The sequence below is a fragment of the Lissotriton helveticus genome, chromosome 12 (genome assembly GCF_964261635.1).
Source record: "Lissotriton helveticus chromosome 12, aLisHel1.1, whole genome shotgun sequence".
Lineage (NCBI taxonomy): Eukaryota > Metazoa > Chordata > Amphibia > Caudata > Salamandridae > Lissotriton > Lissotriton helveticus.
In genome coordinates, this window is record NC_136073.1 from 674,261,349 (window position 1) to 674,277,291 (window position 15,943).

Genomic DNA, 15,943 nt, shown 5'->3' on the forward strand with positions numbered 1-15,943 from the left:
TGCGTGCAGAGTGGGCAGCATAATTCAGATTTCTTAGCCTGTCAAGTAATTGTGTGTGTCGCTCCCTGGCCGCTAACAGCGGCTCGTCATCCCCCTCCACTGCCTCATGCTCTCCGCCTAACAGATCAGATTCAACGCGTGTCGATTCCCCCTCTATTTGTTTCCGCATACCTGCCTGAATACCCAGACAGTGGCCCCTTGTGACTACTTTAAATGCGTCCCACTCCAATTGCGGAGTAGAGGCAGTATGATTGCCCTCCTCAAAATATGGCAAGAGGCGTGTCGAGAGCGCGTCTCAGAATGGAGCATCCAGCAGCACATCAGGTTGGAGCCTCCAGGTGGGTACTGGCAGGTGTGGGCGCTCCGAAGATAGGTCTAAAATGTGGGGGTTGTGATCAGAGTGGGTACAGCCCAGGTAGTGAGTGTCTGTGACTTGAGGGAGCAGGTCGCTTGTTAGCATATATCGGTATAGCCTGACATGTAGCGTGTGAGCACCTGAATAGTAAGAGTATACTCTAGTGTTCGGGTTACGGCTCCGCCAGGCGTCATGTAAGTCCCAATGCGCCGCCCAGTCCGTGAGTGCCCTCATTGCCCCACTTGTTGGTGCACTGGCCAAAGGAGGGAATGACCGGTCCAGGCCAATGTCCAAAACACAGTTGTAGTCGCCCCCTAAATATAATGAAACTCCATGCCAGGGTGCCAGCACTGACGACAGCCGCGTAAAGAAGTTTCCCTGCTCAGTGTTGGGGGCTTAAAGGATTGCGAGGACGATTAGTTGTCCATCCAATTTACCATGAATCACTACATATCTGCCTTCCGTGTCCACCCTGCAGTGAGAAAGCGCAAAAGGGACCCCAGGGCGCACCCAGATCAACACCCCCCTCGCATAGGCCGAATAGCCAGTGGCATATAACTGCCCCCTTCATCTACGGCATAGTGTTTGCGTCTCTGGGCCCGTCAAATGGGTTTCTTGTAAGAGCGCTATTTGTACGTGATGTCGTTTGAGATATGAGTATATCTGGTAATGGCGAGACGCCGTATGCATTCCGCGCACGTTCCATGTGCACAGTTGAATCACTGACATAGTATATTCAAACCCCCGTCACTCCCCCCCGCCCGCCCCCCGCCGGCAGCCAGCACCGCATCCTGGTAGGCCAAACATCCACAATGATCTTTAAAGGACCTGCGCAAACATCTGCAATATGTTGGGAAAGTATGGGGGAGGAAAAAAGTTACAACCAACACTAAAAACAGGTGATAAAAAAATACAATGCCAAAAGGTCGACAGCAGAACATGTCGCCCAAACGTTCTAGAGAGCCGGTGAAACCGTAAGTTCAGGGAGGGGGGGCATTCTTCCGATAAGGAGTCACGGGTCTTTTGTGGTATGGCACCCCGCAGCCCGGTAGCGTCCCAGAGCGATCCCCAACATTGCACTCCCCTCCAGGGGCAGTGCCGCCCCCGCCACTCCGCCCCTCAGTCAGGAGGCCGGGCCCATGCGTGTCCCGCACCCCGACTCCCGGGTCAACACTCGCTATGCCACTCCAACCAGATCAGAGCGCCTCTCAGGGCCAGGAGAGCCCCACCAGTGTCCAGAAGATGACCGGCGGGAGCAGGGTCTCAGATAGCTGCAAAACACCTCGGAAACAAGCTTGGAGCACTAAGTGTCCTGGGCCAACTTCAATGAATGAGGTCGGCTGTTTGTGGGGTGACGTCTGGCAGTTCCATTGAAACTTGTGAGTCCGGCAGTCCATAAATATGTTAGTCGTCGCTGAGGATCTCGCGGGGGCTGGTCTCCAAGGTGGGGTCTGCATCCAGTGAACCACTGAAATCCGCTACCATCCGGAGGGACTCAAACTGTGGACGATTTCGGCCGGAGGGCCCACCTCAGTCTCCGTCCGTGTCCTTTTCATTGACGAGGATCTCCGCCTGCGTCGGGGTCCCTGGGTGCGCCGAGGGGCGGATGTCAATGTCGTCGCACGGGGTTCCGTGTCAACACCAGAGTCCGGATTACCGTTTTCCTCACGGACGGAGACGCCGTGACTCTGCTGCATTTTGAGCATTATCCTGCTCCTGCCCCTCATTTAGAAGCCTGATTGATTCGAGGAGGCCTCAAACGACAACTTTGCGTTTGTTAAGAACAACCATGTATTTTTATTAACCGTTCTTGCAGAAGATACAGCTTTGCATTTTAAGGAATCAACTTGCGATATTTATTGGTGTTCGAAGACCCTAACAAATCTGTTGAGATCATTGTGAATACAACGAATAGGAAGTTGCTGTCTAAGATACATTTTATCAAAGATCTATACCTAATATCTGCCGAGAAAGTGGAACCTACATCTAGCAGGTGACAGGCGGTATCAATCAGAATTGTATCTGCTCCGGTCATTGGTTTGCTTTGACTCTTGGATTCAAATTGATTACATCTTTAAAAGTCCTGTGACTCTTCTCAAAAATTATACCGTGTGGCTCCTGGAGAAGGCGTTGCCTACGCCGAAACGCGCGTCGAGAAGTGTGGCTCACTGGTTAGAGGAGGCAGACCTGGAAGCAGAGGTCAGCCCGGGACCAGGGTTCAATTCCCGGCTCGGCGGGGTCTTGAGTCCTAAAATGTCCATGGACTCGACAATTCTCGCTCCGGTGCCTACTCGATTCACAGGTTCACACTCTGCGACTCTGGGCAATAGCTTGCTTAATCTCCACAACGGCCCCTCGCGGCGGGATGCCTGGCTTTCACCTTGCGGATACCCTGTCAGGGATATCTCACAGGGGAATACCAGGACGGGTTCCCTAAGCAAGCGCTTAGAAACCGCTCGGTGATTTGCGCTATATAAAAATTCCTGTCGAGTTTCATTCGCCACTGTTCCTGGACACCAACGATATTAAGTTGCCGGGGTGTCCTTATTTTATGACTAAATATTTTTGTATGAAGTGTATGGTTTTTAATTATTGTTTTGTCATCATACGGTTTTTGAAAGTTAGTAAACTGTATGATTTTTAACTGTGTTCATTAAAATTATGGTTGTTTTTATATAATTTTTCTTGATTTTTCTTTCTCCGCTGTCATTTTCTATCACTTGTTTGCCTATACTTAAACTGCCTAGGAATTTTTATTCACACAACACCCGAGTTCAGCCAGGCCTCAACTGCCTCGGGGGTGTTGAAGAAGTGTGTCTTGTCCTGGGCCACCACACGCAGGCGGGCCGGGAAGATAAAGAGTATTTTAGAGATAATTGGCAGAGCCTCCGTTTCACTGCTAGGAAAGAGTGTCGTTGGCGCTGCACCTGGAGTGTGTAGTCGGGGAACAGCATGATCCTGGCATTCTCGACCTTTATGTCCGGCAGTTTTCTAGACTTTCGCAGGATGGCGTCGCGGTAGTTCAGGATGCGGATGAGCATGGGTCTCGGGTTGGAGCCCACTGGGGGGGGCCGAGTCAGCACTCTGTGGGCCTGTTCCACCACAAAGTGTTGAGAGAGGGTGCCCTCAGGCAGAAGGTCTGTGAGCCAGCGCTCCATGTGCAGCTCAGGCTCCCTACCCTCCCATCGTTCCGGCAATCCTACAACGCGGACGTGGTTTCTCCTCGCCCTTCCTTCCGCATCCTCCGCGCGGTCCTCCAGGAATTCCACTCGGTTGAGGAGATCCTGAACATGCCTGTCCGTCTGTGTGACCTTGAGCGCAATATCGGCTATGGTGGCCTCCAGGGTAGAGGTGCACTCCGACAGCTTCCTGTGGTCAGCGAGCAAGTGCGTTAGGTCTATGGCTACACTATTGATCTTTGTTTCCAGGGAGGTGCGGGTCAGCTGCATTGACTCCTCCAGTCGCTCCATCGCCGCCAGCATCGTGTCCAATTTGGAGGCAGTCTGGTCTTGCTCGGCCGCTTTCGCCATCTTCACCTTCACCTGTGCGCCGCCAGTACCGGCCCTTGTCTTGCGTTCCCCAGACATGAGCGGCGTGGCGTGGTCCGATGCGTGTGTGCGTCCGGGGAATTCCCTCAAAGCCCAGGAGTTGATGCGGTCCGCTTCAGGGTTAGAGGTGTCCAGCCCGGTGTCTCCACTAGTACGTGTGGATGGTTTTGCTGTGTGCCGTGTCAGACGGCATCCACTGGGCGGGAACAGGGGGAGATGAAAGGTGCCTTTTTTTTCCTCACACCTGGCACTCACCGGTATGCCCGGGCAGCCAGCTCCCTCCAACGATGGAAGCCTGGGTTGGGTGTCGCGTGCTTCCTGCCACTGCTAGTAGATCCCCCAGTTCAGTCAGCCGCCTGGATGTCTCGGAACACTCCAGCCTGCACGCCGTGCACAACGGTGCTCGGTGCGTGTCTCCACGGCCCCCCGAGCGGTCTCCACTATACACTCCGGAGGGTGGTTACCCCAGTGGGGGAGCGGACAAGTCCCGGGCTTTCGTGTGATGTGCGGTGGTGTCCCTCGTCTCCACGAGCCACAGGGAAGAGGTCCACCTCGCAGTCGGGGGACGAGTGCGACGAGTAGCCCACCGCCCTCCTCCCAGGGGAGGGGCGCCCGACGCTTGCAATATGCGGAAGAATCACCCCGGTCCCGGGACGATGGAGGCCTTGGAAACTGCCCACCAATGTCTTCTTATCTATTTTGCTCAGCTCAGGGGCCAACAGGTTCGGGATCTGGCAGCAGGGCTAGTGCTTCAAGAAATATTGTGGTCAATGGGCACATTCGTTTCAAGACTCAGAATGATTTTGAAAAAATCGTTAGAAGTAATTCAGAATAAATGGATTAAGGAAACGGGCACAAATATGACACAGGTGCTAGGCACAGTGGTAGACTAGGTGCCTGCTCGGTTACATTTTGTCTTGCTGTCAGAATTATTAACTATATTCTGTAATATTTCTCTAACCATTTAAGTTTTCCTCTGTAACGTGGCTATTTGCCTGTAGCATGCCAGTAAAACATTACCTCAAGTGGTTGTTCATTAATGTAATTAAATCAAACAAATTGATGTGATTTCTTGGCATGGCAAGCTGTTGTGTTGACCTTTTTTTGGGAAGCAAAATAAAAATAAAGTTTGTGCAAGGCTGAGTGTTGGGGATTGATTGCTCGAATCTGGCAGAGACGTTCCTACTACTGTGCTCTTGCCCAATTCATTGGCCTAATACAAGATTTTTTTAGGTTCTATCTAGAAGACGTGTTTTTGCTGTGAGCACCAAAAGAGCCATTTAAGGCACATCTGAACTGGTGTGTGTATGTGTGCCATGATCAATTCTAAGGGTAGAGTTGAACTAATCTGCAGAGCCTCTCAAGAAATACAGAATGTCTTGACAAATAGATAACAGAGTAAATACCCGTCAATTACAATAAGACTCTTCAAGAACCCCAAAACACCTGTGGCCAATAAACCAGGCAGGGTTGCGTTAGACCCCTGCTTTCTGGAAAGGGCAGTGCCTGCAGCTCCTCAGTGACAGCGCCAAACAGGTCTCAAATGTGGGTATCAAGAAAGGGTGACATTTGAAGGTCCTGCTGGAAATATACCCCCCACCCTACATACCCACTTTCACCATTTTGAGAAAGATGGGAAATCCGGACTACAAACCCGCCAGCCACCCAAGATTTGCACAATATACAAGTTTGAAATGTAAATGGAAACCTAAACGTTTCTTAGAGTTTAAACACACCTTTACTTAAACAAGTGCACAACCCTACTTCTTTGCTTCGAACGAGTAGGAAAAAATAAAAATGAGTGGGAGGATGTGCAAGAATTGGGCAAGAGCACAGTAGGAGGAACATCTCTGCCAGATTTGAACTATCAATCCCCAACACTCAGCCTTGCAAACTTTATTTTTATTTTGCTTCCCAAAAAAGGTCAACACAACAGCTTGCCATGCCAAGAAATCACATCAATTTTTTTAATTTAATTACATTAATGACCAACCACTTGAGGTAATGTTTTACTGGCATGCTACAGGCAAATAATAGCCACATTACAGAGGAAAACTTAAATGGTTCGAGAAATATTACAGAATATAGCACATACTTCTGACAGCAAGACAAAACGTACCGTAATCGAGCAGGCACCGAGTCTACCACTGTGCCTAGCATACAGTTTCATTGTGTTGCATAACTTCCACACATCCAGCCCACCCCTGAAATCCTAAGGAGATGTTGCCCAGGGCAGTGACCAGTCAGTCACACTAAATGGGCAAGTCTACCAAATGTTTATGGGTCCACCAGCTGAAGGGAGTGTGGAATAGCATATTTCAAACTGTTGCACTAAACTAAGTCAGCCAGCCACGCTCCGCTTCTGCCCGAGACACAGGCTATTATTCTTATGGACAATAAAAAAAAATTTTTAACTATTGATGCGAGTCATCGCACACACTATGGTATCTGAATGATGAATTCCAAAATGGCCAACCTATGCGATGGTGTCACGTTGACCTTTGTCATGGCTGAAATATGTTCAAAAAGTTTACCCCAAATGTTCCCTATTGCAGCATTAAGCCAGGTGTATAAAATCAGTGTTGGGTGTCCGGCATTGCAGACAACTTGCTTCCAACAATGGTTGGCTTTAAAGGACGTAAGGGGTGTACAATATGTCTAGTAATGAATTTTAAGTGAGTCAGACTGCCTTTAGGGAACAATGATACAATCTGGCTACAGTAATACTGCCAAATGTTTATCCAAGATGTTGCAACACAAATCAGTCTTCCAACTCAGCCTAGCCCCACGAAGGACCAAGACTTCTGTTTGCATGGTGGTGTAAAGTTAATGACAATGTGTTTACATAAGGGCGAGTGTTCATTAAGGACAGGGCATTGCAAGCTTTCAGATCTTGTAGGAAGGATAGGTAGATTGCTTTACATAATGCCAGGAGATGGTAATACATACAGGTATCTAGTGCAGCAAATCCCCTTCATCCATGATATTCGCATGTTTGAAGGAATTTGCCTTCCAGGAACAAGTCCCTCAATTTTGGCAAGCCCCCCAACTATGCATTCTGTGAGGGGGGTGGGGGGGGGGGGGGGGGTAAAGATTAACTACATCATTTTCTTTCCTGGTAAAGGGTGTGCATGGGGCAAACTCCCCAGAGCCAACCCAACCCCGGAGTGGGATTTTTATTGCAGGGACCTGGGATCCCCAACTCTGGACCCTCAGCACCACAGGGAGTGCCACGCACGGGGGAAGTCAGGGGCCCGAGACCCCCTCAACTCCAGGCACCACAAGAAGCAGTGCCGGTGTTGTGCCTTACTGCTCTCCTCCCTAGGAAGTGGCAGGCCTGTCCCTGCTCCCCGTGCTTGTGGAGGAAGCAAGAAGCCCCCACTGCGTGCACGCTTGCCTGCCCGCAGAAGCGAGCAGGGAATAGGAGTGCGCCAGCTCCCGCATCACAGTCCGAGGTGGACCGTGCGGGGGAGCCGGCTCGGGCAGTCCAGGTTGAGCTCCCAGAGCTGCCCCCAACCAAGTATAGCATTCGGGGTGCCTGGGTGGGATCTTACACTCCCAAAGCCAATAATAAAAGCACAGGGCCATGTGGCAAGAAAGGAAAGGCAATGGCTCTTCCCAGCATAGCGGGAGAGCTACTCATTTAAGTGTTCACGCTCCAGAGGGAGTGTGCCATAATGCCCTGCGGGCTTGAAATTTCAAACCTCAGTTCTGCAACTTGTGGTGGGCCCAGGACAGTGTGTATAATAAAAACATTAGTTTTCGCGAATGGTCAATGAGAATGAAAGATTTCTGAATCCTGGCCACCTTCAGTAAAGGCAGGATTTGAGACAAGTTGTTAAGCCAAGACTATTCATACTGACTTCATACTACTTTTTAGAGAAGCGGTTTCTTCAGAGAGAAACAAATAGGTGGATGAAATAACAGATAAGGGATTAATGATGAGACATGAAGGAGGATGGATTAGACTAGAATAAAAAAAAAAAAAGATGAAGATATAACAGTGGAGACAGTTATGGGACAAAAAACATTTAACAATAGAACAGTGAAATGAAGAGTAGGCAAGAGAACAAAAAAGGGTAGAGAAAAGCAACAAATTAATGTGCTAGCCACCAATCTGAACTCTACACTAGCGCATCTTAACCTTTTGACTTCTGTGGATCACACCTGAATCATTACTGGAATTCGAGAACCCCACTGAGTCATTATTGGAAGCCGTGGACCCCCAACCTAGGCAATTCCTATGATTTAAACCTCATAACAATACAGAAAAATATAAAAACGAGCATGCACCAAACAAATGCCCAAACATGTAAATATTTTTTTTAAGTTACAATTAAATATTGAGAAAACAAAATTCATATTATCAATTGTTCTTATGCTTTCTTAATTCTAACTTGTAATTTTCAATATTATTACATTTGATAAAACAGTCACAGATCCCCTGAGGTCTTGTGGACCCCCAGGGGTCCTTGGACCACAGGTTATGAACCACTGCCCTAGACCACTGGGCTGTGGTTTGCTGCACAGTTCCTATGCTGCAAACCAACCTGAGGTGTGTCCCTGTGTAATCCTGGGGACCACTGGCTGATGATCAGTATGCAGAATGAACGCAGACCATATGCTATTAAACATTCACATTTTGTGTAGAAGTCCCATGCAAAGCCAGATTAAAAGGGTAAAGGCATCAACATAGCACAATAATTCAGGATTCATTAAGAGCACTGATTTGCTTTGTAAAGGTTGCCTTGGTTTAGAAAAGGAAGGACATAAGTCATAGTCGAAAAGATAGATTAGAGTCAAGTCTAACACTGTTGAAATGGTGGAGGTTGGAGGAGGAATGCAATTCCAAAGTCAGGCACCTCAAACCCCTAATTCAAAGACTACCTATAGTGGAGTACTTTTATCAAAATTAATCCTCCTCCCTCCAGGAGTCAGAGTTTTGTTGATCAAAAGCTACTTTTCCTATTCCCCGTTAAAGACTACTTTGCTCTAACCCATGCACGCATCTATTGAGGACGGAAAGACATTTGAAATGGATTCTGGCCAGCACTGTAAGCCAATGAAAGGATTGTACAACTGAGGAGTCATGATCCCTCTTCTCAAAACTCATAGCCTGATGAACTTCAGCAAATAAGCATGAAAAAACACAAACCGTTGAAACTGAGTTAGGAACAAACTTTGCGAACAGAGGGCAGCCGACTAAGATCACAAGATGTAGACTGAACACAACTACATGGTCAACTTTGTGCTCACATGGTGCAATGAGGCCAGAGTGGCTCTTGAGGTAAGTGGGTCTCTGAAAACCTCAATCTTTTTTGCTGTCCTGAGCATCCAGTCACGATATCATTTACAAAAAGCCTAACAAGCTTTCAGCGACATTTAACAAAATGTGCTTTACATGCATTGACATATCGTGTGTGAATATAGAATTTCGTACCAGTGAAGAGAATGGATTAACGAAACAATGATCAACAGGCAATGCTCTGGGGCTACAAGAAATTGTTTGCCTTGTTGGAAACACGAAGTACTGGTCTATACTTTAATAAGTAGCAAAAAGACTAAACACATCAAAGTCCTGCTAAAGAGTACTAGAGAGGTCAGCCACAGATTAAGCTAGATAAACTGACTTCCAAGCCGCAGAACTGAAAAAGGACTCTGAATTCACATACTCTGCAAAGGTTGACTTCTGAGTAATACAACTCAGCTATGCAATGACAAAAGAAAACAAGAATTAAAACAGGATGCAGGGAGATATTGTGGATCCTCTTAGCCAAACTGATGCAACTCACTGATTCTGCAGGCCACTCATGTCGTACCATAACAGTTTTACTAGATCTTTTGTCACTACCCGACAGGGTAAAACTTGTTAAACCATAAAGCAGAGAAGTAGACTAGACCAAAGCTACGGAGAGCAGAAAAAACACCAATCACGGAAAAACGTGATCATGATTTGCAGTCCCACACCTTCCTGGAGTTAAAACGAACACATTACAAGTGCTGACAAATTTGTAGAATTAATAGAGTCCCCTTCAGTGTGAGGTACTTACATATAATGGTCCTAACTGGCACCTGTCTCTGTCAAACATTTGAAAATAATGTTGAACGAAACCTGCTCCAATCTGCTCCCATATCGGCTTCTCTCCCATTATGAGGTGTAATTTGTTACCAGAAACTGCAAAATCAGCAAAAGAGCTAAATTAATATCAGGCACACTGTTCAACATAACATATTTACAAAAGCACAGAATGGACAAGCATGCAAAGCATTCCAAAAAGGATCCACAGCAAGTAGTTGACCCAATGTCTGGATCAGTTAACATGAACCAAGGCTTGCAAAACAAAAAAAATTATATTTAAAATACTCAACATTGAGTGTAAAAAACTAAAATTGCAAGCATTGAAAATGTACATTCTAAAACTATTAAAGACCCTACAAAACTCTTAATACAACTAATTCATTTAAAATCTTATTTGCAAAAAAATGTAAATCATTCTTTCAGCAGAGAATTTGATCTCCGGCTATTTTTTTAGTCACAGTTTAAAACCATTCAACTTTAGGATATTTTTCTTTAGCCGTCTTTGCTGCTGCTGGTTTCTCACAAAGGTCTGAAGAGGATTGGAATACAACAAAAAGGTGTGTTCGGTTTTACTTTAGACTTGCATTTAAAAATGATAGCGCAGGAATTAACTCCGGTTCTCCGGCCAAATCATGTGAAAACACTGATGACAGGAGTTTAAAATAAGCTCCTTAGCAAATAAAGCATGAAAAATAGATAATTTCTGGCGCAAAAGATTATTGGTGTAACCGCACAAGAATTTTACTTTTTGTTATTTAACTGTGTGTGTTTGGAATGAGCCCTAAAGTTAGTTAAAGGGATCCTTTTATGACATTTCAGCAAATAACCCCATTACTGGTGAAAAGTAGAATTGCCCTTTTCTGATTGGAGACTTGCCATTAATCTGACTGGGAACAAAAACTTGATTGGGGTGCCCGTTTACAAAATATCAGATACAGCCTGTAGTGGTAGGGTATAGTGTACCTGTAGTATAGCAATACTTCCTCTGCTCCTTATCTTAAGAATGGTGTTGTGTGAATTCATTTTCGTTTTAAGAAACATATTTTCTTCTAAAGATGCCCTGGAGTCTGTCGCTCAGCCACTTTATATTTAGGTCCTGTCCTGTCCTGTCAACAACTTAACACACTGCAATTAGAAAATTAGGTTATCATTAGAGGGTCCATCCCTACAGTGGACATCAAGGGGGCCGCCCTCATTCCTGGGAACCACCCGTGCCCAAAAGACTTTCTCTGCCCCTCAAAACGTATCTCTTACTGCCCTCCAAACGTGTGCTGTTGCTTGTGGTAAAGTGACGATCACAGTTCTTAGTGGGCTGTGTAGAGCAGTTTAAGAATGCTCTTGAGTGTCTTCAGGAACATTCAATAAAGTTATCCTTGCTCATGAGGAGAGGAAATATTTACACTGGGATCAAACTCATGCCTCGCTAGTTCCAGTAGCCCATTGGTCTCCACTGTGGATACTGCCACCGCACCCCTCTGTATCAGATCCAGCAGTGAAAACAACAAACGAAGCCACCAAGCTGCCCACGCTCTATGGAAGGAGCTGACGGCCCATGTCCATTCCCAGAATAGAGCAAGATCAACTGTGCACAGAGTCTGCACAAGACAATAGCCAAAAAACAATGGAGCCATATAAATAGGAGCAATCATGCAGTAGGAACCAATGAAATCCAGTGCAGTTAAAGCTTTTTGCTGCAATATGAAAGATCTCAGAACTCTCAACCAGCACTTGCCACCATGTTCCCTACTCAAAAGGCCACCAGATAATGAAGAATTGCCAAACTTTTGCAGTGAATGAGAAAATATTAACAGCTACTTTGAGTCCAAAACTCAAAAAGCACAAAGTATAACATTTACAATGAGAGAAGACATATCGAATGATGGTGGGCAGACAAGGAGTGTTTTGATAAAGAAAAGACCTGATAAATCTGGGGCCAGCGTTGAGAGGAAATTTCTAGCAATGGTGCGAAAAATGTAAAATCACATGCATAATTTAAGGCAGTCCGAACTGATGGGTGAGCTGATCAAAGAAATCAGGAAGTAGGGGAACAAAACAACGGTAATAACATCTGGGGGAGGAGAGATTAAGTGCGCAAATAGGCACCTTTCGATACCACAAATAATGGGAGTGATCATAGGCAGAATTCTTGGGTGGAAGGAGGGCATTGTGGAGGTGGGTGCAAGTTATCTCTCTAGCAATATAGCAAGTAATTGAATCCCTGGGTATTGTGGGTTAAAATGCAAATGGCGAAGGGCCTGGCCAAGCTAGATCGCTGAGCGGACGTGAGCCGCTTCAGCTCCGGACCACCGTGGATGCCCCAACCGATTTCCAGCTCTCAGAGAGCTGTGACATATGCTCTCACCTGGTTCAGGCTCGCGCTGACCGGGATCACCTCAGTGGGTTCCGAAACAGACCTCGCTGCTCGTAAGTGGACCAGAGGAGAGACAAGGAGTGGGGCCGGGACAGCTTCCAAGATGATGTGGAGAGAGGCACCAGTCGGGGCTGGCGAGGAGAGGTGAGGGCCTACTGCCCCTAGTCTCGGTGTGCCCGCGATTATGTCTGCCGTTGGCGCCATCTGCCACAGCGATACTGTGGGGAGGGGGGGGGGGGTGAGGGACTCCAGCACCCCCCACTTCACTCAGGGATCTGGCATGCTGCCTGGAGGGGAGACGCACGCCTTGCGGAGCCGAGCAACCCGTACCCTGCGCTCCAGAGACACGCCGGAGGTATGCACGCCATGTGAAGCAGCGTCGCTGGAGACGACGATCGACGGTGAGGGGGCTGGCTTGCTGGGAAAATCCTTACTACTTTTCTTGCCTGAAGTCAGCATCTTGTTAGGAGGATAACCGTGGAGGGAGGTCTGCCTGACCTCAAAATGGCACCCGCAAGTTGAAAACCCTTCAACCCAAAGCCCAGCTCTGCTCCAGCGGTGGTGGGGGGGATTGAGGCAGGCTGGTCATCGTCTCCCCTATGCTCCCTTCCCCGAGGTGCTCCAGGCACTTTGGGGCCATCGCCATCTGGCTACTCCGCCATACAAGCTGCCTGACTCTAAGATGGCCTCCAGAGTGTAATCGCTAGCAGCAGCTCGACCTCACGCCTAGGTGCATAGGAGTGAGGAGATAGGTTCTTGGCGCCAGCTCACGGAGGTGTCCGCCGCCTATTTGGCGATGAGCACTGCTTTGCACCTATGCCACCAAAGAAAGTAACGAATAAAGTCTCCTGCTACTTTGCAACCGCAGATAAGAACGCTTCCTCCGCAGACTCGGGCCAGACGACCACCATGGCCCTCACCAGGGAAGATCTGGTGGCCTCACTAACAGACGTTAAAGCTGAACTGTGCCAGGAGATAAAACAGGACCTACGCGCCTCTATGGACCACTGAAGGCCGACCTAACAGAGAAAATGGAGTCACTTAGACAGGATGTGGACGCAGTGGGTACCAGGGTGCTGGAGGAACAGATGTAGGACCTCGACGCCCGATCTAGCACGCAACACGATGCCCCGCAGAACCTTCAATCCCAACTGCAACAAGTGCTCCTGAAGGTGGAGAACTTGGAAAACATGTCTCGGAGGGAAAACATTTGTATGCGAGACCCGGAAGAAGGGGCGGAAGGGCCAAACCTCGAGGTGTTTGTAATAGGCCTCTTCTCGGAGATCCTGGCGCCTCGTCAACTGAAGTTGAAGATCGATTGAGTCCACAGGGTGGGGACCCCACAGACAGGAGTACGCAGAAGAACACGGGACGTCTTGGTGAAGATGCACTCCTTCCAAACAAAATAAGCCATCTTAAGCGCTGCACAGAAGAAAGAGGAGACCTCCTTTCAGGGATAGACGTGCGCGCTGTTCCAGGACTTGGTGCCCTCCAATCTGACGCGTAGACAAGCAACGGCCCTGTCATCACCGAATTGCGAGAGGGCAACATACGCCAGCGCTGGACCTATCCTTTTGGCCATGCCTTGGACTACAAGAGTAAGCCCCACCACGTGTCGGAGCTGAGAGGGTCTGCGAATTTTGGGCCTACTATTGCCGGACGAGGACACCGCTGCAGACACTTCACACAGCATGGGTCGGCCCTAGAGAGAAGCCCGATCCTGGCAAACAGTCACGAAGAACAGGGACTGTTTTTTGGGATTTTTATGGGAGGCGATGGCTACACACACACCGCACATAGGGACTTCTCACAGAGATCGGGTGCCAGGCCGGTGGCGGCCACACTGACGATGCAGCAGGACTATCCAGGCGATACGCCTCGACTCTGCTCTAGAACACACAGATGTCAAAGTTGAACTGATTTTTGCAAGTGCTCTGTATGTTTTTGCCGCATGGCAGCCAGGGGGTGCTGGCCTTGTCCGTACCGCGCAACATTTTGTTTTTCTTCCTAGTGAAGATTCGAGCTGAGGGCACATTTTTTCTAGGGGATGTTGGGGAATTAGTTTTGGGGGTGGGTGGGGGGGTTCCTGGTGCTGTCGGGGTAACTTTAGATTTTAGGTTTTTTGGGCAGGGGCCACCTATGCCGGTAAAATTAACCACTCTTCACAGCAAGCGTTTGGAGAAAGGCAGCCTTTCAGAAGGGGTCAATGGTCGGGGGGGGTAAGGGGGGGGGGCTCAATCTGCCCCATGGTCTCCTGGAACGTTAAAGGTTTGAATTCGCCACAAAAGCGCAAACAAATTTGGAAATAACTCAACAACCGCCAGTTCGAGGTTGTGGCGTTACAAGAGGCACATTTGAAAAAGTCCTAAGGCATGCGGCTTCGCCTCATACCCTACCCTTTAATTTATAAGTAATCGGCCAATACCAAACACAAGGGTGTGGCTCTGCTCTTCCGGACTCATCCAAATATCAGCCCCAAGCGGTTAAGTCCGACCGGAAGGGGAGGGTCATAATAGTGAAGGGAAGACTGCGGGGTACCCTTTGCACATTTATCTCCCTCTACATACCCAACTCTCGGCAGACTATGTTCCTTTACACTACACTCTACTTAACTGCCAGCTTCGCAGAAGACCCAGTGATTCTTCTGGGGGACTTCAACCTAACGTGGCACGACACCTTAGATAGTTTGCATTCCCACAGGGTGACCCCCAGTTGCTTTCCCAAAGAGGTCAAACAGAATCTGCTCACGTTAGGCCTGTCCGACGCTTGGCGGACATTACATCCTACTACTAAAGACTACACATATTCCCCTCATGTCCACCACTCCTACTCCAGGATGGACTACATTTTTCTTAACTAGTCACTAGTGGGGTCCCTTCACGCTGCCCAGATCCTGCCAATTTCAATATCAGATCACAGCCTCGTATCTATCAGCCTAACTTGTGGTGGGATTAAGCTAAGTACATCTAGATGGTACTTCCCGACCGCGATTACCCGAGACAAATTGCAGACCGCTATCACTGAATTCTTCACACTCAATACTCTGGCGGCCACTACAACACAAAACAACTGGGACGTTTTCAAAGCGGTCTTAGGGGGTAAATGCATCCAGCTTAACGCAGTCCTAAATACACATCGGGCGAAGGAACGATTGGCCCTAGAAGGAGAACATGAGTCGGAGAAGAGTCTCACAAGGAAACCCCCACCCGTGCGCTACAGCAACAGCTCAATCAATCAAGTAATTTGTAAAGCGCACTACATACATGTAAGAGTTTCAAGGCGCTGGGCTGCTGCTACTGGTCGAAAAGCCAGGTCTTGAGTCGTCTCCTGAAGGTCAGCAGGTCTTCGTTTTGTCATAGGTAGAGGGGGAGGTTGTTCCAGGTCCTGGTGGCGCCGTGGGAGAAGGACCTGCCTCCGGAAGTTGTTCTACGGATGCGCGGGACCGTGGCCAGGGCATGGTCGGCAGAGCGGAGTTTCCTGTTTGGTACATAGGAGAGTCTGTTGTTGAGAAAGGCTGGTCCAGTCTTGTGGAGTGCCTTGTGTGCCTGGATCAGGAGCTTGAAGGAGATTCTCCTTTCAACGGGGAGCCA

At 48.3% G+C, this 15,943-nt stretch overlaps 1 protein-coding gene across 2 annotated transcripts in view; it reads right to left on the reverse strand.

The window, feature by feature from the left end:
• NUTF2 (nuclear transport factor 2) overlaps nucleotides 1-15,943 on the reverse strand; it is a 206,753-nt gene that overhangs the window by 150,700 nt on the left and 40,110 nt on the right. For both annotated transcript variants that reach the window (XM_078668478.1, XM_078668477.1), the window contains exon 2: nucleotides 9,954-10,078. In XM_078668478.1, coding sequence (XP_078524604.1) covers nucleotides 9,954-10,052 — 99 coding nt within the window. In that variant the 5' untranslated portion in view covers nucleotides 10,053-10,078. The remainder of the gene's footprint in view (nucleotides 1-9,953; nucleotides 10,079-15,943) is intronic.